At 42.0% G+C, this 26,763-nt stretch overlaps 1 protein-coding gene across 2 annotated transcripts; it reads right to left on the reverse strand.

The window, feature by feature from the left end:
* Positions 1–297: 297 nt before the first annotated feature.
* Positions 298–26,506, reverse strand: LOC121062175 (zinc finger protein 474-like). Of its 2 annotated transcripts, none has more exons than XM_040541882.1 (4): positions 26,422–26,506; positions 15,778–16,666; positions 4,069–4,249; positions 298–605 (listed from the first exon to the last, which is right to left on the reverse strand). In XM_040541882.1, exons 2-4 carry the CDS (start codon positions 16,456–16,458, stop codon positions 454–456), a joined length of 1,014 nt encoding a protein of 337 aa, XP_040397816.1. In that variant the 5' UTR covers positions 16,459–16,666; positions 26,422–26,506; the 3' UTR covers positions 298–453. The 2 variants fall into 2 exon arrangements, with proteins under 2 accessions (XP_040397816.1, XP_040397818.1); XM_040541884.1 differs by lacking the exon at positions 26,422–26,506 and adding an exon at positions 20,952–21,157.
* Between the last annotated feature and the right edge of the window lie 257 nt (positions 26,507–26,763).

Here is a 26,763-nt window from a genome sequence, read left to right on the forward strand (position 1 = left end):
ACAGAGATGAGGACAGCAAACCAAATAAAAAACAACCTGGGAGGATCCTTCCAGAATAGGAAGCAAAGCACAGGAGTAGGAGTGAGAAGGTAGTATTTAACATTACTTTCAGGTATTCTCTATGCCATCCCTCTCAAACTGTGTTTTCAAGGTGATGCTACCTGAAAATCTGAAATGAGGAAGCATATTTGCTACTGTTGGGCTCAATATCACTGTACTTGACGTTACCCTGCAGTAGCAACTGCTAGTTTTACTCTGGAAACTTTTGGATCATGCGATTTAACAGCACACTGCAGCTTTTATGCCCATGGCTCTCCAGCTGGGTTTTATTTCTCCTGTAGTTTGGTTGAAAGGTATAAGTGCATGAGTGCGCCTTGATGCCTATACACACAGGGGGGCGGGGGGGTGGCAGGGAACATGCATGCGTATGTATGTATGTGTGTCACATCCACTTTATGTTGCAGGTTTCGGTTTACAGGACTTCTGGTGTACAATCAGTCTGTCTGGAAGGAAAGTACACCCACAAATATCACATGGAACTAGCTGGTTCTGGGCGCTGATCCAGGCAGCCTCATTTAAAGCATCAAGATCATAGAAACCTTTGGCTGGAAAATTAAAAAAAGAAAGTATCAGTTTTCATTCTGGAGACCCACATTCAACTCTTTATGGAAAATATTTTCAGGAAATACCTGTTGACTGAGCCTTTCAGTTTAACCAAACTATATTGCTTTTGCAAATGAAAAAGAAAGAAAAGAAAGAAGTGAAAGAGTAAAAAATATATAAAAAAAGACTCTGCTTTTTGTCCCAGGGGTTGAATTAAATTAACTTCAAACTGAATCATTCTGTATTGTATGAGACTACAGAGAAAACATCATGCTGTGTGTTATGATATGCATTCTCTACTAATTATTAACATCTTTGCATACATACTATTATCAGCAAATTTCACTTTTTGGCTTTACTTCAAATTCTGTTTAATGAGCATGTGTTATCTGACCATGGCAATGAGGGGGAGTGTATCATACTCGAGAATATGCTCTTTGTACTGCTTTGGACAGGGGAGGTCAATTTTCTTCCACTGAAGCCTATGCAAGTTTTGCCAATAACTGGAGTAAAGCTTAGGTAAGCCTGTAACCTTACAGACAAAACCTACAGCTCTCCATAGCCACAACTTCCAGTGAGGTCATTGCACCTATTGTCATCTAAACTCTAACCCAGTCTTACCCTCAGTTATTTTCCACTGCAGGAAGAGTGACTGCTCAAAGCTCAGGAGCATTCTTTAAACATTCACCTCAGATGTATTTTGAAGATTGTATTTCAGTACGAAAAGATCTTGTTTACTTCCATCTTGAAATGGCCTTGCACAGTGTTGCTTCAAATGGATTTCCAAAAGGTAGGTTGCTTAGTACCTGAACTTAGATCTTAAGAGTCTACATTTGAAGTTCATGAAGAAAAAGATCTACATGGTTTGATGTGAAGATGTGTTTGATTCACCCTTTCCAAAAAGTGTGACAATACAGAAAAAGACTAAAAAATTGTTTTTGTCTTTAAACTCTTAGCAGCACACAATCTTAAAAGAAAAGGATTTGTGCATTTAAAAATATTCCATGGTTTCTGTCATTGGCACATGATAGAGCTCTTCATTAAAGGCCCATACAGTTTTAATATGATTCATATCCAATGGTTCACATAACCACAATAAGCCTTAGATCTCTTAATATGTCTGTTCCTAATGTTCTTTTTGTTAGAAGAGCAACCAAGTAGAGTTTCCTTTCCTGGCTGAGACGAATACCCCTTTTACTTGCAGGAAATGAATGTGTATTTTCTGTACTTTGGAAAGTTTATTGAATATATATATAAAAAAAAAAAAAAAAAGAGAGAGAGAGAGAGAGAGAGAGAGAGAGAGAGAAAGAAAGAAAGAAGGAGAGAAAGATGACTTTCTCCTTGCAGGCATGTGTTAGGCATTCCACAAACAAAACTGTGTAATCAGGGCAGCGGTTGTCTTCCCGTGACACTTGAGTTTTCAGAAAAAGATTTATGTAAGTTATAAAAAGTTTTATGTAAGCAGTTAACATTTCTGAGCTTTTTGTGAACACTGCCAGTTCCATTCAACAACAGGGGTAACCCCTCCTCCTTAAACTGAGAAACTGAGAGACATGCAGTACGTGTATGTGGTCTGAAGGTCAGTTATAGCATTTACCAGATGATCGAGAGTAAGTCTTACGGAAAAAGAACAACACAGATTATTTTCTTGAGGCCAGGAGCATGAGGCAACCGCAGGGGGAACAGTTTTAGCTCAAGCTACAGAACCGATCAGACTTGCATCAGCAAGCATTTAGGGACAGATGCTGGAAGCAGGTCAGTGCCCCCTGGGGAGCTGTGGGCACACAACACCTCATAGGAGATGCGTGGCGCCTGCTATGACTCATTGCATAAATGAGACAATTCTCTGATTCATATCTGGGAGCCTTCTGCTGGATTGTTCTCTCAAAGAACAGTTGTCTTTCTGCTTCCACTCCCTCAAAATAAGAATAGCATATTTCAAAATAACCTGAATTGTCCTTTTGCATCCTCCTCTTTCAGATGGAATTCTCATTTTCTCCATCTTTCTTACCACATAACATGTGTAATTAAAGAAGCCTAACAACAAAAACAGCAAATACAATTGAAATGTCTTTTAAACGTATCTTTTCCTGCAGATTCAACTCTGCTGCTTGGCATCTGTTAACCAAGCCTCAATTTGATACTGTTTGAGCTGTAACTGTTTTGTACAGATTAGTGTTCTCATCGGTCCTGCTTTCTTCTGTGTGTGTCTTCTGGGGACATATTTCTTTGTACTGCTGTAAACTGATCTAGTGTATGATACTTTCCCAGTGAACTGGAGGAGAAGTTATCTATTTTTCCAGACATTAAAGGAAACTGTGGGAAATCACAGAGAATAAAAATAAAAAGTGGGTGAATTAACTGCCTTTGAGCAAGTGGTCCAAACCTGGGACAAAGTATCTCAGAACAGCTGGCAGGCCCAGGGAAAACATCCAGATGAACTGAAATAACTTTATGTGGGAATGGAGAGGTCTTGGGAGCAGCTTCCAGGCAAAGCACAGATAAGATTTCATTTTGGTTCTACCATGAGCACACACCTCTGGGATACTCAGAGGAGTCCAGCTCTGTGAGGTGTTGGGGACCAGCTATTTCACTGATTTGAAGAAGCAGGATCTAGGCCTCTTACAAAACAGAACCCAAAGCACAAATACACATAATCAGCAGAAAGAGAATGTTCTTCTTATACTACATATTTTTCCCAGTATGTTTATATCACAGTGTATCACAAAGTAATCTTCTCAGGCTTGTAAATAAAAAAGGACCAATGACATCCACTGGATGTTCATTGTAGAAGACACTGCATTTTTATCTATACATGTATTTTAACAAAAACATAAAACTACAGTATAGATATTTATGCAATGTTTAAAAATACCTTTTTTTCTACTACTCCTCATCCATTTGAATTGTATTTCTTATTTCACCACAGAACTCCTATTTTCAAGGTCATCTACTATTTACCTTTGGGTAAGTGCTAGTGCTGTGCCTTTTTTACAGCTAACAGCACAGGTGTAAAACCTGGCTGAACTATCAATCCCAATGCTGCCTGAGGGATATTTTATTTTAATGACTGTATGCGTCAAGTCTGCACATTATTCTTGGATCCTGCTGCTCATTTTGAAATATGCGTTTCTGCAGTTTTGAAAGAACTCAAAAAGTAATGATGTAGTGGTGAAGCAGGTTGCTAATATTTTTGTGATTTGATTCAGAGTATACTAACACATAAAGAGAACTGTCCCAGGAGGCACGTCCCGCAAAGCAATGACTACTTCTATTTCTCCTGGATGGAGCACAAAAAGAGAACAGGATACTTAACAGAAGGCTTAAAACAAGCCGTGATGACTACCTTCCCTTCAGACTAAATGGGGGAAAGAAGTAGCTGCAAATTACTAAACTAGTGCTTAAAATTCTTTTTTTCTTCCTCCCACTTCCTTCCCCTTGTTTCCTGTTTGGTCTGCAGCTTACCTTGTACGGGATTGACTTCAGGCTTTTTGGGCTCTGGCCTCCTCAAGCGCTTGGGTAGCATGTCATTCTCTTGGTGCCATTTTTTCAGGCACTGTGGCTCATGGATACTAATAGATGTTGTTCCATACTCACGGCCACATATGTAACAAATCACTGTTGGAGGCCGTCTTACCACTCGTGCCTGCAAATAACAATTGTAAAAAAGGATAAGCACTGTTTTCAACATTAATTTTGAATCAGAACATCTTTGAATGAAAACAAGCGTGTATGTTAAGAAACTGGTTCATACGTGTGAACTCAGTGTGAATGTTTCTGTCAGTTTTGTTACCTCTGGATTCAGTCTTGGAGATTGTAGGGGGGACACTGCCTCATAAACTGGCAGTTTGGAATAGGTAGGCTCCTTCTGCAGATACTGGGCTGAAAATTCATGTGTGTCACCTAGTTAATACTTAGCTACATAGATTTCAGCTCTTTTATTTCCCACCGTCACATTCATGGAAATGCTGACTCTTCACTTGCAGAAACAACCCCTCAGCTTGATCAGATTGCTGCAGCACAGTAACCATTTTAAACATCAAAGCCTTTTTTTTTTTTTTAATCTATCAAACAGAAGTAGCATGGCCAGCAGCAACAGAAGCTTCCTCAGCTGAACTGCTGATACGCACATCCAGTAGCAGAAAGCCCCCATTCAAGCATTGTGTCTGGCCTTACCACCTCCCTTAAGCTGGACAGTGAAGGCAGCTGCCTCAGGCTTGTGATTCTGGTCCCTAACACTGTGTTACTTCTATTACAGATCAGTTAGCCAGTGGAATTTTTGGCCTTGAAGGATTAAAACTGATCCAGGATATTTCAATATTGGGAGAAAAAGGAACTGTTTCTTGTTTATCCCAAAGACCTCAGTGTGAATTTTGCCAGTGATAGCAGAGAGGGCAGAGCTAGACTCCAAGCAAGTCATTGTTTCTGCACTCCAGACCTGCTTTTGTTTGCAGGAATAAATAGCTCAACAAAAAGAAAAAAAAAAGAAAGAAAAAAAAATCCCTCAAACCCAAGGCCCACAAATACACATTCTAAGCTTGAAAAATATATAATTACTGTGGTATTGCAGATTACGGACTTGACTGTGTCTTAAGGCACGTCCTGCGCTAGGCATGGTGTCAGCACCAGCCCTGGTTCAGGAGTAGTGTGAAGCAGAAATGTGCTGCAGAGACAGGACTTTGAGACATAGTGAGGGTTCTCGCAATTGTCACTGTTTCCTTCACTCCTGCCTGCAAAATGCCAGTAAGAGACAACCTACACCCTGTCCTCTTAAAGGTAGGGGGAGAGCGTGCCAGACCAAACACGGGAGGCCTTTCTCACTCAAACAAGGGAGGTGGGGATTTCATTTTTTCCTCTGTGTAAGACAAAGCATAACCAATTCCAGTATTTATGACTCTCTCTGTCAGCCCATCAGTGTATTCAAGAAAGTCTGGGCAGCTCTTCTCGCATTTATGCTACAGTCTGAAAATGTCATTAGAGAATAATCTGCATCTTTCTTTCCTGTAACACACATGTAAACTCAATTACATGAAGAAATACTACTCTACAAAGCGTATTTTTGCTGGGAAAAGTTGGGCTTTGTCTGGAAAGTTCTCACATAGAATTGAAATATAACTTACCCAAAGACAGTCAATCTGAGTACTTTTTCATCTTCTTAACTTTCAAATGCAATTTCCTAAGTCATCTCTGATAACAAGGTAATTTAAATATGAATGCATAACCACTTCTTTCTATTCACAGCTGAATATAGCAAATGCCGATTTAAGAGTGCCCTTTAACTTTTCTTTATCAACTTTCACCAAGCTCCTTACTTCAGCTCTTCACCTAGCTCTTGCCTGATTTGGAGATAAGACTCTGGGTCCCGACAGAGACAGTGAGTGATTCTCTGCAGGCTCCAAAGCGCTTTAGATGAGGACACTGTAGCACAGACGGTTGAGGGTAGAGGACTCATTTCAGTGTGCATGTTTGCTTTGAGTATGCTTACAGTGTTTTAAAAGTAGTTTTCTAAAAAAGACTGCTAACTGTAAGAACACCAGCAACACATTTTCTTTTCTAGTTTCCATTAGCTATGTTCCTGCTGTTCAGTAAAACAGCTGATTTACTGGATGCAAAGTGGGACAGATGAATTTGACTTACATTCATTATGTAGTGATGCTTTTTACGGTACCAGGATGGTAAAAAGCAATCCTAGAACAAAAATGTAAATCAAGCTTGCTTGGCCTGCACTGTTGTAATCATTTCCACTGTATAGAGCGTTATAGTAAAAACAAATATGTAGCTTCAAGAAGACTTAAAGTCCTGATATGACCCAGGTGAAAAATCACTTAAAAATAAATATTCACAGTAAATTTAAAAGAAACATTGAAAATCACTGTTGAAATCAAGTGTTTTTTTATCTTAAAAATATTTCCCTAGTGATTGTGTATAGCCTATTACCTCTGACTCCTTCACTCAAATCAGTTACTCTTGTACTAAAGTAATTGTAATGTCTCACTGTTGAACAGCTGCCACAGACCCACAGGACAAAACTAAGTCCAGTGCAACCTGGATACATTTCCACAGCCCACCAAGATGGTCTTTCTGGTAGTCTCACTTGAAAACCTAAAGATTGAATGAGCAATACTGTGATCCCTCCAGATACTGACAGAGTTAATAGGTGGGTTTTAGGGTGCAAGTGAACAAAATCAGGCCTGCAGCTAAATAGAGGATTCTCTTTTCCAAGCTTATCAGTTGAGACTGATTCAATGCTAAATCCTATTTGGTGAAAAAAAAAGGATTAAGAAATCTACTCAAGTAGAATGTATCTGTTTTGTAACTTTCAGAATTAAAAACTGCAGAAACAATAGCATAAACCAAAATTAATTCAAAGGAATCAGATCACTGTAAGGATGGAATGACTTTCCAGAAATGTAGTGAGTTTGAATCACCACCACATATTAAATTACATACACAAATCCTTCTCTGCAAATACACACAGTTAAAAAAAAAAAGAAAACCAACAACCTCCACCCCCCCCCCAAAAAAAAAAAAAAAGGAAACCCACCAAAAACCTGAAGAATACTACCATATTAATCCAATTGTAGTAATAGCTTATTCATTGCTTAACTGTGGAATCCTAGGTATGATATGCTTTATTTGGAATTTCTACAGCTGATCATATTTATCCTTCATTTCTTTTTCTCTTCAGAGTATGCCTACCCCAAATGTCACATCTGGAGGCCTGCAGTTAGAAACTAAACTATTTTTGGAATCACCACAATTTTCCAACCCAAACTACTCACAGGCCAGTGGCTGGGCTGTCTGCTCCCTGCTTTGTTTTTCACTTTTAAAAAGGGTAGTAAGAAAGTCTGTTCCTGAGGACGTGTTCTTATAAAAATACCTACAAATACCTCATGGTGCAGTTAGGCTTTCCTCTGGTGCCTCAGTATTTTCTTTCTTCTCCATGACTGCTAAGTATGCCTTTGTTACCATGAATGAAGTCATTTTACTCAGAGTGCTACAAAATGGTGTGTTTTCAATAGACCTGACATTACTTGAGGTTAGCCCCAGGCTGCTGTTCTGGTGTTACATGAGGTCAAACCTTCCCATACTGAACAAAGCTTTTAATTTCTTCTTAAGCATATCCGACAAGACTGGCTCCCAAGCTCCCCTCCATAAATATTTGCCATCCAGGAATGAAAGCCACCTCCCATTTGTTATTTGTTTAATTGTCCATATATTTTAATGGGAGGAGGGGAGGCCTCCAGCTCTAGGTCACAGCTCTCATCATATGCTTTACTTGCCCAAGGAACACAGGTTCAGAAAAAAAGATTGGCATAAAGACTTAGTAACATCATCAGGCTGTATGAAAGCAGCCTTTTCCAGACATTCTTCTCTGAAAAGCAAGAGGCATTTTGCACCAGGGACAGAGGCAACCTGTGGAGCAGCTCTCCATCCAAAGGAGCATTTCACAGCCTCTGCCCCACCACAACAGCAGACTGATGTAAGGACTGGTCATGTGCCAAGGTATAAAATGACCTTGAACAACAAGGTAATTCTGCCTGATGATGCAGGTTATTAAAGATGTTACCCTACTGTAATCAGCAGAATATCCCATTTTAATCCTGATGTGCTACCTTTAAAAAAAAAAAAAAAATCAGTATAATGAACACGGCATTTGTGTAGAAGTAGAAAGGCAGGAACTTCTACCACTAGCAGTGACGATATACACTAAATTTAATTCAAAAAATTCTTTCACTGTCTATTCTCATCTACTTTCTGTGTTTGCCAGCACATTTGCCGGGACTCACCTAAGAAGATATCAAAAACTGCCCCAACTGAGATGAAGTCTATCATTTCCCATCCTCCTTTGAATTGCAGGGCTGCTGAAGGTGTTTTCATTTTACAAAGTGAGTAGATGACTTTATGATAGAGGAAGATCCAACATTTTGTTATTACACAAATCAATATTTTGTTATTACACAAGTTTGCAAGACTTATCTTGTGTTAAAATGAATTACAGTAAAGGGAGAACACAAATCTTATCTTTAGGTAGTCAACACGATAAGAAGAAAACAGCAGATGGCAGCACTAGACGCTAGTGACACATCTGATAGGATTTTAGGCTCAATGCTATCCCCATATGTTGTCCAAAAAAATGTAAAACATATACCCACAGCAAGTCATTAATACTCACTTACATAGGCAGTAGCAAACATTTTGGTCTACGCAAGAATAAAAAAAAATGCATTCTGCTCTACCACAAGTCTGAGTTTCAATAGTTCCAGACATCACTTCCATTGCCTAAGGTATCACAGCAGAATCCAAACTGTATGCAAGAAATAGGATTTCTGAGCTGGCGTAATTCTTGAGACTCTCTTAAGCGTAGGCAGTTGTTTGTTTTACGTAGTCAGACTTGACTAACTCAGATGTGTTCATGTATTCGCAGATAGAGGATAGTTAGTGGAAGCGACGTCTTATGGAGGCTGTTGAGCGTCCAGCACTAAAGTCATTTAACACCAAACTGAGCAAGAGTTTGTCAGTAAGTATTGGTCTGGCTGACCCTGCACTTGCTAAGGGAAAGACTTCTCCAGGATAGAGACACTCAGACAAAAGTACCTGCAGCTGGCCAGGGAAGGTCCATGGGAGTGCAGAGGCCCGCCAGGAGCCTGCAGCTCACACAGCAGTGGCTGACAAGGCAAAAGGGAAAAAAGAAAGACCTGGGGAACTGCAGGCTGGTCAGTCTCACCTCTGTCTGCCAAGATCAAGGAACAGATCCTTCTGGAAACTGTACTAAGGCACATGAAAAATAAGGAGGTGATTGGTGACAGCCAACATGGCTTCACTAAGAGCAGATCGTGCCTGACAAATCTGGAGGCCTTCTATGATGGGGTTACAGCATTGGTGGGTAGGGGAAGAGCAACTGATGTCATCTACCTCGACTTGTGCAAAGCATTTGACACTGTCCTTCATGATATCTCTAAATCGGAGGTATGTGGATGTGATGGATGAACCACTCGGTAGGTAAGGAATTGGCTGGATGGCTGCTCTCAAAGAATTGTGGTCAACAGCTCAATATCCAGGTGGAGGTCAGTGATGAGTGGTGTTCCTCAGCAGTAGGTACTGAGACCAGTGCTGTGCAACATCTTTGTTGGTGACATGGACAGTGGGATTGAGTGCACCCTCAGCAGGTTTGCCAATGACACCAAGGTGTGTGCTGTGGTTGACATGCTGGCAGGAAGGGATGCCATCCAGAGGGACCTGGATAGGCTTGAAAGGTGGGCCTGTGAGAACCTCATGAAGTTCAACAAGGCCAAATGCAAGGTCCTGCACCCGGGCCAGGGCAATCCCAAGCACAAATACAGGCTGGGCAGAGAATGGATTGAGAGCAGCCCCAAGGAGAAGGACCTGAGGATGTTGGTGGATGAGAAGCTCAACATGAGCCAGCGATGTGCACTTGCAGCCCAGAAAGCCAACTGTGTCCTGGGCTGCATCAAAAGCAGCGTGGCCAGCAGGGTGAGGGAGGTGATTCTCGCCCTCTACCTTGGACTTGTGAGGCCCCACCTTGAGCACTGCATTCAGCTCTGGGGCCCCCAGCACAAGAAGGACATGGACCTATTAGAACAAGTCCAGAGGAGGGCCATGAAGATGATCAGAGGGCTGGAGAACCTCTCCTATGAACACAGGCTGAGGGAGTTGGGGTTGTTCAGCCTGAAGAAGAGAAGGCTCTGGGGAGACCTTATAGCAGCCTTCCAATACGTAAAGGGGTCCTACAGGAAAGCTGGGGAGGGACTCTTTGTCAGGGAGTAGGGTTATAGGAGAAAGAGTAATAGCTTTAAACTAAAAGAGCATAGATTTAGGTTAGATATGAGGAAGAAATTCCCTCCTACGAAGGCAGTGAGGCCCTGGCACAGTTGCCGAGAGAAGCTGTGGATGCCCCATCCCTGGAGGTGTTCAAGGCCAGGTTCGATGGGGCTTTGAGCAACCTGGTCCTGAAGGTGTCCCTGCCCACAGCAAGTGGGTTGGAACTGGCTGGTCTTCCAACCAACCATTCCATGGTTCTTCCCTTCCAACCCAAACCATTCTATGATTCTTTGATTACATTCAAAGTATTACAGACTCAGTTGGTTTTTGTTTGTTCATCTTTGTTTTCAGTTATTCCTCCCCTCTGATGTTTCACTGAATCAGGACTTTAAAAGAGGTGCTTAAATAATTTACTGTCACATTGACTAGGTCTGTTAAGAGAAACATGGACTTCCCCAAATGTTTTTCTCCTCCAAGAAGCTTGCAAAGTCTATCTATAAACTCACTGTGACTCTTTCCCTCATGAGCCACCATGAGTACTGTATGAATTTACATCAGCCTACAGAAAACAGGGCTGGAAGCTGCTTTAACTATAACCCTTCATTAATCAGGAGTAACTGATGTAATTCCTGCCAGAACCAAAGCAAACTGCCATTTCATTCCACTAGCAGTATATTTTAATAGAATTAATAAGCAGCTGAATAGCTGTTCGGGCAAGCAAATTAAAACCATTTGCTGGAAAAAGATGAAGACTGTATACAGGACCCAGACCTTGTCTGTGCTCACAGTGAATCAGCTGTCCTTCCATGAACTTAGTGCTTTTCAACATCCTTTGATACGTGGACCTTTCAAAAATTTGAACTGGAGGTGGAGACCTTTACACAGAGAGTTTACATCAATGGAAGAGATGCTTTCTTTGGCTACTTCTTAGAAGAAGTCTTCCGATCCTGAATAGCCACTGCAATCACAGGATGTTTCTTTCACTCTTTCCATACCCATCTCTGCTTTGAAAGTGTACCTCTGTACAGATGGACAGCTTGAAAAATATTATTGAGTACAAAGAGAGAAAAAACATCTTCCCTTCTTGAAAGTCATCACTAACTGTGAAGTCCTTTAGAGTCAATTACAAACTGCGAACTGTACAGCCTCGTTAGTAGGGCTGCAATTGAAAAACTTACTGATTGGAAGTAAATGAGGAAAACTGCTGTTCACACACAGGGAAGAACAGATTGGAACACATTTCAATCTGGCTCTGCAGAGCTCACAGAAGTAAAAAGCGGCAATAATGTTGTTGTTCAACAAGTCAGCAGATGTGAGTGAGTCCACAGAGGGAGCTGATATGTTGTGCAAGAGGGCAGTGTTTTTACAGAGTCATTCTCAATGCCAAACCACATGCTAAACTTGTTTTTGTGTGTCACTATAACTATGGACATTTTTCCTCATACAACCACTTCCCCCTGTTTTAAACATACAGAATTGCGCACGATGGACAAACTCTTGGCTTCACACCCATACCTTTCATTGCACAATAACCTTAAAACAATGCATTTGGTAAATGGTTCTTCAGTAAATAGTACAATGCATTGTAAGGCAACGAGAACATCTCCTTTCCTACAGCTGTAGATGTACCTGTGCAGCACTTTGCACTGTATGAAATTGGCCAATAAAAAACCTGAGGTGTGGACATAATTTCACAGAATCACAGAATCACAGAATTGTAGGGGTTGGAAGGGACCTCAAGAGATCATCAAGTCCAACCCCCCTGCCAAAGCAGGTTCCTTAGAGCAGGCTGCCCAGGTAGGCATCCAGATGGGCCTTGAATATCTCCAGAGAAGGAAACTCAACAACCTCCCTGGGCAGCCTGTTCCAGTGCTCCGTCACCCTCACCGTGAAGAAGTTCTTTCTCATGTTGGTGCGGAACTTCCTGGGCTCCATTTTGTGGCCATTACCCCTTGTCCTGTCCCCACAAACCACTGAAAAGAGGTTGGCCATATCCCTCTGTCTCCCACACCTCAGGTATTTATACACATTGATGAGATCCCCCCTCAGTCTTCTTTTCTCCAGGCTGAACAGGCCCAGGTCTCTCAGCCTTTTCTCACAGGGGAGATGTTCCAGGCCCCGTATCATCTTTTTGCCCCTACGCTGGACTCTCTCCAGGAGTTCCCTGTCTTTTTCGTACTGGGGAGCCCAGAACCGGACACAGTACTCCAGGTGAGGCCTGACCAGGGCAGAGTAGAGGGGGAGGATCACCTCCCTTAACCTGCTGGCCATGCTCCTTTTAATGCACGCCAGGATCCCATTGGCCTTCTTGGCTACCAGGTGCTGCAGCCCGTGGAGAGGAGCCCACGCAGGAGCAGGGGGTCTGGGGGGAGCTGCCGCCCAGCTGGGGGGGACCCGTGCTGGAGCAGTTTGCTCCTGGGGGATGGATGGACCCCGTGGTACAGAGCCATGTGGGAGCAGTTCTTGAAGAGCTGCTGCCTGTGGGCAGCCCCCGCAGGCTCAGTTTGGGAAGGACAGCATCCCGTGGGAGGGACCACTGCTGACTCATGGTCAACCTGTCATCCACCAGGACCCCCAGGTCCTTCTCCTCAGAGCTCCTCTCCAGCAGGTCATCCCCCAGCCTGTACTGATACGTGTGGTTGTTCCTTCCCAGGTGCAGGACTTTACACTTGATTTTGTTAAACTTCATTTGGTTTCTTCCTGCCCATCTCTCCAGCCTGTCCAGGTCTTGCTGAATGGCACCACAGCCTTCTGGTGTGTCAGCCGCTCCTCCCAGCTTTGTATCATCGGCGTACTTGCTGAGGGCGGACACTATTCCCTCATCAAGGTCGTCGATGAAGATGTTGACCAAGACCGGACCCAGCACCGACCCCTGGGGAACACCGCTAGTCACAGGTCTCCAGCCGGACTCTGTGCCACCGATCACCATCCTCTGAGCTCAGCCAGTCAGCCAGTTCTCAGCCCACCTTACTGTCCACTCCTCTATCCCACACTTTCTCAGCTTTGCTAGCAGGATGTCATGGGAGACAGTATCAAAAGCCTTGCTAAAGTCAAGGTAGATGAGATCCACTGCTCTCCCCCCATCTACCCAGCTGGTGATGCCATCATAGAAGGCAACAAGGTTGGTCGAGCACGACTTCCCCTTGGTGAATCCATGCTGACTACTCCTCATAACGTTCTTCTCTTCCAACTGCTTGGAGATGGCATCCAGAACAAGCTGTTCCAACACCTTTCCAGGGACAGAGGTGAGACTGACTGGCCTGTAGTTTCCCGGATCCTCCTTCTTGCCCTTCTTGAAGACCGGAGTGACATTGGCTATCCTCCAGTCTTCAGGCACCTCTCCTGTTCTCCAGAACCTTTCAAAGATGATAGAGAGCAGTTCGGTGATCACCTCTGCCAACTTCCTTAGCACACGTGGATGCATCCCATCGGGACCCATGGATTTGTGTGTGTGTTGAGCCCACTCAGACGCTCCCGAACCACTCTCTCATCAACCAGGGGGAGCCCTCCATTTCCCAGACCCTTTGTCCTCCCGCCAGCGTCAAGGACTCCTGGGGGGGGAGTCCTTGAAGCAAAGAGTGAAGCAAAGAAAGCATTCAGTATCTCCGCCTTCTCGGTGTCCCCCATTACCAGGACACCCCCCTCGTTCAGCAAGGTACCCACATTATCCCTAGTCTTCCTTTTACTGTTTACATGCTTAAAAAAAACCCTTCTTATTATCCTTTATCTCTTTTGCAAGCCTCATCTCTAGGTGGGCTTTAGCCTTCTTTGTCGCGTCTCTGCGGACCCTGACAACATTCCTATACTCCTCCCAAGAGGACAGGCCCTTTTTCCACATTTCATAGACAATCCTCTTCCTTTTGATCTTGTCGATGAGCTCCTTGCTCATCCACGCAAGTTTCCTGCCCCCCTTCCCCAATTTCCTACTCTTTGGGATGCACCGATCCTGAGCTTGGAAGAAGTGCTGTTTAAATGTTGCCCAGCTCTCACAAGCACTCTTGCCTTCTAGCAACCTAGCCCATGAGATACCCCCAAGTAGGTCCCGGTAGAGGTCGAAGTTGGCTCTCCAAAAGTCCAGGGTAGCAATCCTGCTTTTTGCCTTACTTCTCCCACCAAGTTCCATCTTGAACTCCACCATCTCATGGTTGCTGCATCCCAAGCTGCCCCCAACCTTCACGTCCCTAACAAGCCCATCCCTGTTGGTAAGGACAAGGTCCAGAAGCACCCCCAGCCCCGTCGGCTCCTCCACCACCTGCATCAGAAAATTATCTTCAACGTATTGTAGGAACCATTTGGACTGCGCGTGCCTGGCCAAGTTGCTTACCTAACAGATGTCTGGATAATTGAAGATTATCTCTCCCCCATGAGAACCAGTGCCTGGGATTGTTATTATCTATCAGTCAGTGGCCTCAAGTAGCTTAATATTGAAATGCCTCACATTTTTATCCTCATATTTGCCATTGCCTCAATCAACTCAATTATATTTAGCAGCTAGAGAATTGGGGAAGACCATGCTTCAACTTTTAAAACCTTTTTAGAAGTGCTCTGCATAGCATTGCATTCCTTCACTCTTTTGGTGACTGAGACAGCTAAAGGCCATTTTCAGAAATCAGATAGGCAACCTAGAGTCCAAGCCCCACTGAGAAAAAACATCAAGACATTTATTTTTGACACCAGGCCTAAATTTAGACATCTTTCTTTTTAAAACATTCCTAGCCAAAAAGACAACTTGTGCAGAAATAAACACATAAAAAAATACGCCATTTTCCAAAACTTTGTGTAGCTTTTGGGTAATGTGAATCAGCTTCTTTTTTTTTTTTTTTTTTTTTTTTTGATCTGGAATCAAATCAAATTCAGTGGAAAGAAATGTGCAGTCTTATTTATTTTGTTGCTATACTCTGCTGCCTTTGAACATGCAGTCCTCAGTCAATTCATATTTCAAGCCAAGGTTAAGAGTAATGGCAAAAAATGAAATTCACTGTAGTGCTTACACAATAATGAAGAATTGTATTTCATGTTAACTCAATAAAAGGGCCTAATATCTACTAAAACGTACAACATTCAAAGCTTGCCTAAGCTGCTGAACAGACTATCCTAATAAACTATAGCATATAAAGGTCCCCTTTGGGAACATAACTCTCATAGGAGCACAGAGTACAAGTACCAAACTACTCTCTTAAACAGAAAAATCAAAAGCGATAGGAATAAGTAGTTTTCTTTATTCAAACAATAGCCCCCTCACCTTTGCCTACTATTCATCAAAGAAACATTTGTATGGAGCCAAAAGTTTCTTCTGAAAGAAAGCGATTCTGAATTTTGGTAAGAACTCAGTCTCTCCTGCAACACAATGCATCCACACCCTTTCACACAATGTATGTTTTAGCAGTTTACCTTGTCTAACATGGCTGGTGCAGCCCTGCTCTTCTGTTGACTGGTCTTACATGGATCTTCTTTTGCTGAGCCAGATTTATGGGGGTTAGAACTTGGTAACCCCACACCACTGCCACTTCCTTTGCAACTCCTTTGGTGCACAATGAGACGGTCTGGAAGGAAGGTCCGGCCACAAGTTCCACAGGGCAGAAGCTGGGCTTGAGCACTCTGATAAGCTGCTTCATTTTCAGCTGTAAGCATACAGGAACCACCAGTAAGGACCTCAGGTCTCCGAGGCTCTGGTCTTCTCAGATGTCTTGGTAGCTGATCATTTTCAATACGCCACTTCTCTAAGCACTGAGGTTCATGTATAGAAATGGACTGTGACCCAAATTCTCTGCCACAGATATAGCATACCCTGAAGCAAGGTCTTCTTGGTGGGATGACTGGTCGATTCAGTGGCATTCGAGACATGTTTGAAGAGTCTGACTGCTTTGATATTATTGCAGTGCCTGGCCGCCTTTTCTGGGGTCCAGCTTCTAGATGTACTTCTTCTGGCAAAATTCGGGGAATAACCGGCACATTTGATGGTGCAACCTGCTCTGAAGGCAAGAGGGCAGAGACACTAGCAGGGGTGTCTCCAGCACTTGGCAGAGTGTCACTAATTTTGTTCAGATTCTTTTTATTGACATTTGCTTCCATCAAGAGTACATTTCAAGTTCTCTCTCTTCTACCCATAAAGGACTTGAGAAAGTCTATTGTTCAGCATGGTCCTCCATCTCCTAAATTCAGTTTCATGGGCTGGAATGTACTAGAGCCTTCAAAGCTAGAAAATTGCATCTAATGACCGTTTCAGTAGAGAAGGAGGGTTTCTGTGTGTTTATTTTTTGCTTTTTGGTCTTGCATGATCCTGAAACAAATTCAGTCAGTACACATTAATAAATACTATATTTTTTTATGGTTATAACCAGTGGTTTATTACAAGGATCACTTGACTGTACTACTCCGTTACATTTTTAAATAGTAGGCATATAACATCAAATACCAACTATCCCTAATTATCACCTGAACAATGAAAATCTGAAATTCTAGACTCAGATGGTTCAAAGCCATGAAGGAAATGAAAGTGGAAAGGTTCGCATAAAGGGAAGTATTTGAAATACATGTGCTTTTGAGTATAAACAATATTCTTTATTTTCAATTTCTGACAGAACTGACACAGTCTTTAATTTCTAAACTATTTATATTGATAGTTAAACATAATTTTCCTGCCTCAAAAGAAATGCCCCTTAGTAGAGAGATGTTAACATCCAGTCTCCAAAGGGTGATTAATTAACAAGGAAAATCTTCCCAGTCTGCAGGTTGTAGCAAGTGACAAGGCCCCTTTACTCAGCACTTGTGAGGTAGTATCTCAAGTGTTGGGTCTCCCAGTACAAGAGAGATATTAACAAAATGGAGCGCGTTTATCTGTAAGGTCTACTGAGATGATGTGGGGACTAACGCACATGACATATGACAAGAAGCTGGGGGCACTACACTTGTCTAGTCCCAAGAAGACAGTCAAACGTATTTCAGTTTTCCAGTTTGCAGTCTGTCCCTACATACAGGCAAGTTTGTGTTGTGTCACTTAAACGTTCACTTCTCACAGAGACAACATTTTGGGCTTATCCTCCAAGGATCAGAAAATAAAATTCAGACTGTAAGCACGTTACTGCAGGGGTTATTCTTCTATTGCAAGAATACAGAATAATTAGCAGACTAGCTTCTAGTCACCAGCATGGAAGTGATTGCATGGATGGGTCACCATTGTCTATCAATAACACAAGAAATAGCTGATTGTTGCTTCTTCTGCCACCAATGGTAAGGTCAAGGCACAATAGTCTGAGGTGGCATCTCTTTCACTTAAGAATCCCCTTGCAAATACTCTAAACTTGATCTCAACCACTCTAACGTCTTCAGGGTTTCCTAACTCCCAAACTTATCTACCCAGAAATCCCACAGACCCATTTCAGGTAACTGATCAACCTGGATCTCCCCTGAGCTGCTCTTTTGTTGTATCAAGCACGGGAGACTTTGCTCCCATTCAACAGCCTTTTCACCTTTATCACTCCCTGGTCTGAACAGAGGGGATGAATTTTCCTGCACTCTAGGATGAGGACACAGTTTTGCCATTACCCTTGAGATGACAAACTTAAACTTTGTCTACACCACTGAGAAGCCCTGAGTCAGCTCTAGCCTCCAATAACAGATTCTCGGGGATAGATTAAGGACATAGGCAACAGTGAAAAAAAAAAAAAAAAGAGTTGCCAACAGGTTCACGATTTGCCAGGCACACAAAGACGTTTAGACTGCTGCATCCACACTGCTTGATTAAATATTCACAAGGTTCCATATTCCAGGGACACTTGTCACACTTTCTCATTTTAAAAAATCTCCTCAGATATGTTTGTACACAAATTGGAAGATGTGTGGATCATCAGAGCCAATCTGTGGTTTGTACTGGAACGCATCTGTGTGAAAAGGTATTTTGCAGCTAGCTCCTAAAAATAAAATTCCTGAGGGACAGTGTACTTAGCGCTTGGAGTTAACACCTCCTCTCACATTTTATTAGGTAACTGCAGTCTGTGGAACAATATAGTAAACTACAAGGCTGTGCCATCCCCTTGTGTCTGAAGCTATCAGATATTCATATAATACACTCATATAATATATATATTCATATATAGTACATTCATATAACATACGTATGTTAAAGGACACACAAAACTATAGCATTGAAATTTTTAACTCAGGTATCAAAAAACGTTTTTGTTTGATGCCTACACAGTGTATAATTGTGAAACATCCAATGGAAAAGCATGCTAAAAACAAAGAGACAAAGGTTACAAACAGTTTGGACAGGAACAATTAACAATACTCAGGCAGCTAACTGACTCCAAATTGGTGCAGCCACATTTTAATGAAATTATTTTTGCCCCTACCAACAATGTTGCCTTAATGCAAAAACTTTGTTAGGTAACTGTGTAGAAAATATTACTAAAGTACCACCAACGTCAAAGCTTTTCTCTTGTTTTCCTTTTAGAAGGTCTACATTTTCTGATCGTAACTTTAAAGAAAGCCAACCACTTTGTACCACAAATTTGCAAGAGTTTGCCCATTTCAGTGAGGTAGCGTACGTGATTCAGTTAGGTGAGTGGTTCAAGTGTATGAGGTTTAAATCTGCAAACTAGCTGAGAGGCTACCCTACTGTAAGGCCCTTTCAAAGACTGGGAGAGTTTCCAGGGAGGGTGGCCTGTTGGATGAATCCAAGTTGGGAATTAGCCAAGCTCTCTAGGAGGATGAAGGGAATGGAGAGCCAGAGAAACATTAAAGGGTCACGAAGGCAGGGGAGATAAGGGTTATTGGAGGGTCACAGGAAGGGAGCATCAGAAAGTCCAGCTACGCTTAGGGAACTTCTGAACTTTGCAAGATTAACGCTCGCACCTACATGTCCTATTTATTGATTTATCTCAGAAAATTTTCTGCTACCTGAGAGGATTCTTAAAGGAACAGTGGACATTGATCTGACTGCCGCATGAAGAATGTTAGCTGACTAAATCTATTAAAATTAAGAATGAATCAGTCAATAAAAGATGCTATAAAGAACCTATTAACAATATACCCTATTGTTGGATTTCCAAGCTTGCTATTGTAAATACTTCATAACAGAATTATGCTTCCTTGTGGGGATTACACCATTTGGTCTACATTTATTGCTGCCAAGTTGACCGTTATTATTTGGAAAGTTCCTATAAATTCAGTGTGAAATGAAAAGGCATATGAGCTGTTCAGATCTTATTTTCTCAAGCTCGGTAATTAAGATGTGGAAGTAAATCAGGTTTTGGATTTAAAATTTCTTTTCAAAACAAAACTGTTGGTTTTTTTCTTATAAAAATGTTATGATATTATTTAATAAAGTGGGAAGGTACAGTTGATCATTGCATATAGTTTTTGGAAAATATTCATCTCCTCTGCAGTTCCACTGAGTACCATACTTTAAAAATACCTCATGAACTGCAATGACAGGGCACGTTCCACTGATGGATGACATCAATTTAATTAAAAGGAACTGAAATGCAACAGCTAGTTCAACATCAGGCTGGGAGCCTCACTTTACCCAGAAGAGAACAGAATGATAAGAGTGCAAATAGTTCAGTACATCTCTTATCTTCTTGTCCTGTGTTTTTAAGCTTATCCTAACCAGAAAGCACAGCAATAGCATTATTATCCAGGCTTTAGTAATGCTGCGTTCTCTTAGCTGCCATGTGTGATTCAACCTACACAGGCAAATGGAAACTCCTACCCTGAAATGGCCTTCTTTATGTCTTCTTTCACTTCAGTGTTGGAACTTGGAAGCAAAGTTGACACATACGTTTCCTATTTCCTGGATGCAGCCTGTTCCTGAAGAGTGACCCACTCTGTTTTTCATCTCTCTTGATTCTCTCATGTAAACAATTCCTCAAAACCCATTATAAGGTCATTTTATAAGGCTGGATTCCTTAACTGAATTGAACAAAACATACTTGTGCTAGCTGGGGGATTAAATTGGCTGTTTCCAATGAATCCTCAACACTACTGCTTTTGACTTAGCAAGAATTCCACATGGAGACCTCCCAGATGAAAAGAAGAGTTTACCTTGTGGAAGAACACATTGCATAAAGCCTCCTGCTGCCAGAACACAACCATGTTTATTCACTGGACAAAATATAGAAATAGCTGTGATAATCTGGGGAACCTGTTTATGTGCAGCTTACAAATGCTGACCACCAGCATGGCTTCTCCTTGTGCAGCTGTATCTGACTATAGGATCCACTTAAACTACACAGCTGGCTTACTGTCATTGTTCCCCTCCGCCAGCACAGAAAGGGACAAGCTAAATCCAGATAAACACAGATCTAAAAAAAAAAAAAAAAAAAAAAAAAAAAAAAAAGGTCACGGAGCTTTCAAGCTCATACATCTCAAAGAAATACCCCTTGGACATGTTTGACTCACTCTAAAGGCAGAACCAATTTTCATGTTTTGAGTTAGGAGGGAGGACCATAAGCAAGCAGTATAAATAGCGGGAACAACTGATCCCTTTACTGTTTTTAAAACAGTGCTTGATAAGCTATGAAAAGGATTTATATAATGTGATGTTTGAGGTGGTAGTGGCTTACATCCAGGAAGCTCTTTGGAGAGGTCATCTGTAATTGCAGAGTGCTTACAAAATTAGGACCCACATAACAGAGTTATGAGAATGTCTTTGTGGGTTGCTCTGCCTGAGGAAGTGTATGACAGGTCACAATGACGCATTAAATTAAGGGGGAAACATATGGTTCCAAAATGGTAGCATCCAAATACAACAGCCTGGTAGAAGTCCAGCTATGGATCAGTCTGTCAGTGTCAAAAAAAAGAACAAATTAATTTTTGCTTGAAAGAAGATACTGGTTAATCCAGGATCTTGAACACAAGAGTTGTGTAAGCCCTTAATAATTCAAGACCCCACTTCACTATAAGGCAGTTTTCCCTTTGTTTGCCTTCAGTACCACATTTAGTCTTGTCTACTTATGCTGCCTGTTCCTATTTCAGTGCTTGAAGTTACAAGCTTTCTGTTTGTGACTTCACATCTGTTGTTGAGTGGATTACTTAATAAAGGTGATTTAGGTAAACTGAAATTAATTCACAAGAATTCTAAAAGAAAAGTTATTTGTTTTTTAATACCTAACTTTACCGCTACAGAAATTATAAATGTCATAAATGGCTTTAAATGAGAAACAACAAGCAGCAATTTATTGTACTACAGTAGTGTCCAGAGATACTGCTTTCTCAGTCTGTGCTGGACTACGTAAAAAGACAAAGGAGAACAACTCAGACAAAGAGGGCAAAAGGTAGAGAAGGACAGAGATGAAGTGGTTCACTTAGCATAACTCAAGTCAAAAGGAGAAGGAGATGAATATAGGTTTTCTAGGGCCTCAACGCTAAATCAGTCTGGTCACAGGGTTCCTGAGTCTGGTCCCTACATTTGTAGTCAAGGTAAGACATTTCTTCTTTTTCTTCTATTTATGGGTTTTCATTACATTTACATATAAAAGAGGCATCAGAAAGGACCTAACTGACATCCTGTGTTGAGTATCAGAAATCCTTGCTTGAGGCTCTCTTTCCAAATAAAATGCTTTCTGTGAGGCTTCCCATTATTCTTTAAGGGAAATCATGTTGAATTAAATAAACCTCTTCAGCTGTATTTTTTTGTCCTAAATGTTGTTTTGTATTGCTCAATTATAAATCATTTTAGAAATCTGTTAAAACAAAACACTGAAATATAAATTGGACAAAAATATTGGATAATTTGCACTATCTCACTGTTGGATCTGTTTTTCACTGAAAGATAAAAGGAAAAAGAAACAAAACATTTTTATGTTTCCAACAATATTTTTAGCAAATTAACCACATATTAAAACCCTCACATTTTTCCAGCTCGGTGCTGCATTTTGTACATGGTTCCTGGCTGGAAGGGTCTCCTCTGATTAGTTCTAGGCACCAATCTTTTCCTTCACTCATGTGAAAAGGATAATCTATTATGTGATTAAACATTATTAAAGACCACAAGACCACAGAGACATAAAAAATACACGGTTTTCTATGTCAGCTTGTTTTATCTTGTCATAGATGAGAACAACTCATTTCTACACATTCTTCAACCTCAAGAAATGTTTTGAAAGCTCTGAACACACGAATATTGGCATGTACCCCCATTTCTGGCAGCTTCATGACACTGTTAGTCTGTAAATCTAACATTGCAGCACCCTGGCTTAAATGCCTTATGAGTAATGCATACTCAGAAACATCCAGACATGAAGATTGTTCCATCGGAGCATCAGCTGCACGTATAGCTGTACCCTCTCCCCAGTACTATCAGAGGCTGGTGGTTACATCTCTAAACGTGGATGCAGCCAGATGACGGACAAGGCAAGAATGCTCAGAAACAAAAAATACCAGGCTGAAAAGCCACAGTTTCCTGATGCATACAAACAAGCTAGAACTGACTGAGAATTTTCTGACAAACTTTGTCTCCACAGTTAGAAGTGTTATTTAGAAAAAATGAAAACTTTCTTCAAAAATGTACCTATATCAACTACAGGACAGTAAGAGCGAAATTAGGTCGTGTGTGTGTGTGTGTGTGTAAAGGTTCATTAAGACATAAGAGAAGGAAAATACATAACCGTGAAGCTTCTATATGATTCATATAAAGAACTAATTAAGGTGTTGGCCATGATGGGCTAACTAGTCAACTAGGTTGACACTCAACCTAGATAAGGATTTTTGTTATTTTCCTCTGACCTATTAAAGTGCCTATATCTTTCTTTGGATCTGATTCACTTCCTACTTAAACTTTTACAGGTCAATCCAAAATTCACTAATGTCAATAGCAGTTATTGTTTACTTGGCATTTGAGGACACCCTATGTATAATTATGCTGTAATTATGTTTGTTTTATTTAATTAACTTCATTTGATTTAAGTTTATGACTGTGTTGCCAGAGAAAACTGGAGACTGGTTCTAGAGACCCAACAATTCTTCTGCATTACTATGTCCTGCTCTGCCAAATGTAAGGAAGAATTCCTTTGATTTAACAGAAATTGTAACCTTATAACGATGCATTATGACTATTAATAGTTAAAATATATGGAAAATTTAAAACATTTTTGGTTGAAAAATGTAATGTCATTAATTTCAAAATTAAAATTTCTGGAACAGCTCCAGCAATGCCATTGTCTCTCAGATTTCCTTCATGCTCTACAACCAAAGTTCTTGCCTTTCGTAAGCAAAGTTACATTTTACTTAGTGATGTTTTATAACTGTTTAGGGTAAAGATTATCCTAGTTTCACTCATGTACAACTATTTAATGCACTCACCTCACTTTTTAAATCAATAATGTTATCCTGACTGCACATTTACTCTTGTGCAAAAATGAGAAAGTAGAAAAATGTATCAGCATAGACACATACCCCCAGTTTGGGTGACAGTGAGGATACCAAGCATCACTGTCTTAATCAGCATCAACTGCTGCAAAAGCTCTGTGATATTTAGCACCATTCAAACTGTAGAGGGCATCTTAGATATCCATAAAATACAGAACAGGCAATGCATGTTTATCCTCTCCACAGCACAGGAGTGTGAGAGCAAGCAGACATTGAAGTAAGTAAGTTTACACAGCTCAAAGTGAGCTACGTGCACTTCCTAGCACAGGTGTCTTTGTTTACCACCTCTGTCTTTGGGACTAAAATGTGCAGAATCTGGCTTATTTCTAGAGATTTTGATGGTAAACGTGCCTGCACAGTGGGCATTTTGTGTGACAATTTCAGGAAAGTAGGCTGACCTTACAGGGGAAAAAACTAATGGATGGATAAATGCAAAATAGATAATAAATCTATTTGATACAAAAACAGAAGCTAGGCATGTCACCTTGTACAAACTGACCCAAGTCAGTGGAAATCAGAATCACAGAACCATAGAATATCCTGAGTTGGAAGGGACCCACAAGGATCATCGAGTCTAACTCCTGGGTCCCCAAAGGACCACCCAAAAATCAGACCCTATGTCTGAGAGCATTGTCCAAACACTCCTTGAACTCTGGCAGGCTCGGTGCTGTGCCCACATCCCTGGCGAGCCTGTCCCAGTACCCGACCACTCTCTGGGTGCAGAACCTTTCCCTAACGCCCAGCCTGGCCCTCCCCTGTCCCAGCCCCATGCTGTTCCCTCGAGTCCTGTCGCTGTCCTCACAGAGCAGAGCTCAGCGCCTGCCCCTCCGCTGCCCTCGTGAGGGAGCTGCAGGCCACCATGAGGCCTGCCCTCAGCCTGCTCTGCTCTGGGCTGAACAAACCAAGGGACCTCTGCTGCTCCTGACATGTCTTCCCCTCTAGACCCTTCACCAGCTTCATAGCCCTCCTTTGGACACTCTCTAACAGCTTTATACCCTTTTTTTAATGTTGTGTCCAAACCTGCACACAGTGCTTGAGGTGAGGCCACACCAGCACAGAGCAGAGCGGTACAATCCCTTCCTCCAACCATCTGGCAGTGCTGTGCCTGATGCAGGATAACAATTTGCATGTGCTGAGAGCCTGACACTAGAAGTTTAAAGTGATTCAGAGCAGGAAATATAGTTCCCTCAATAATCTGCCCTGCCACAGTTAAATTGTTCAGGATAAAATAAGGGGAAAACATTCTCATCTTTTACAGAGTAAATCTACCGTAACCATTTTGCAACAGAAACTGCTGCTAATAACAGGTGACTTTATAACAAAGGTTTTTGCGGCCTTTATATGGACAGTATATTCAGCTAGATAATCTGATTACCATGGCAATTCCTATGCCCTGTAAGATACACCAGCTATTAAAAGTAGTATGAGTATAAAAATACACAGCAGATCTATCATGAGACTGGAGGGCATTACAGCATAAGGCTGATGATGGCTACTGGTAGCACAACATTCATTTTTGAGGGTTCTCTTGGTAATGAATCTTAAAAACATCATTCTTTTACTTTTTTTTTTCCTCAAGAACAGATCATCAGTGTTTTTTTAACTGGCATGAGAGACCATGGCTGATAAACAATAGTTCTTAACTGGTCTTAACTGGTTGCACTGGCTTTGGTGATTCTGTAGTTTGTTATGTTTAACAGTGGTCTTTTTCTCAATTTATATTTGAAGCTGTTGTTTATGTATCTGTTTACAGTGTGTCATCTTTGTTATTCTTTATATAAAAGCCTTTTTAAATTCCAAGAGCCAATAGAAAAAGCATATGGAGAAGAAACCATGGAGAGGCCCATGGTGGAGCAAGCTGTCCCCCCTGCAGCCCATGGGTCCTGCAGTGGAGCAGATCTCGAGGAGCCCATGGTAAAGCAGTCTCTCCCCGACTGACCATGGGGGAGCAGCAGAGAGAAACTGCTGTGACCTGGCCACAACTCTCGTTCCCCATTCCACTGAACTGCTTGGTGTGGGAGAGGAGACAGAAAAATAGGGAATGAAGTTGAGCCTAGCAAGAAAGATGGGGGGATGATGGGTTTAGTTTTGTTTCTCACTATCCTACTCTATAAATAAATTGATCTTCCCCAAGTCAAGTCTGTTTTGCCTATGGTGGTAACTGGTGAGCAATCTCCACGTCCTATCTCAACCTCTGATTTTTTTTCATTGTATTTTCTCCCTGTCCTGTGGAGAAGGGGGAGAGACAGAGTAGCTGGGTGGGCACCTGGCAGCCAGCAGAGCCCAACGCACCGCACTGTGTAACCATAACTGCACCTGACTAGGACCAGAGCTTACTGCTGCAGAGCCATGTCCTCGGGAACTGAGTAAACAGAGAATTCAATTTAAATTAAATAACTTTCTGGTGAAGTCAATGGCGTTGAGTTATAACAGGAGCAATCAGCTCAAGGAGTGTATCTTAAGAAATTCTGTGAACATCAGCTTCAGAAAAAAAAAAAAAGAAAAGAAAAGAAAAAACAACTTGGAAATGAAAGCAAAGTTTTCTGATTTACTTGTGCTTTCCAAGACAAAAAAAAAAAAAAAAAAAAGACTTTGAAGCCCGCCCCAGCCCCTGTTAGCCGGGTGCCCCCCCGCGCGCCCCCCCCCTGCCCGCCGCCCCCATTTTACCTCCCCTCCCGCCCCGTGCCAGGGAGCGGGACGTTCGATGGCGCCCACGGCCCCGCCGTTGCCACGGCAACGGGTCAACACATGCAAATGTCGGCCGGCTCCACGGGCGTCGATTGGCCGGCAGTGTTTTTCGGTCACGGAAAGGGGGCGGAGCCTGGCTAAAGGCGGGACCGGGAACGGCGGTACCCGGGATTCAGCTGAGGCGCGAAGGGTGGCCCCGGCCCCTGCCCCTGCCCCGGCCCCGGCCTCCTGCCAAGACAAAGGGAAAGGGAAAAGGAGAGGGAAGAAGAGGACGTTTTGGTCATTTTGATACCTGTAATTTGTTCCGTGGTAGATTTCCCT

This window comes from Cygnus olor, chromosome Z (genome assembly GCF_009769625.2).
Source record: "Cygnus olor isolate bCygOlo1 chromosome Z, bCygOlo1.pri.v2, whole genome shotgun sequence".
Classification (NCBI taxonomy): Eukaryota; Metazoa; Chordata; class Aves; order Anseriformes; family Anatidae; genus Cygnus; species Cygnus olor.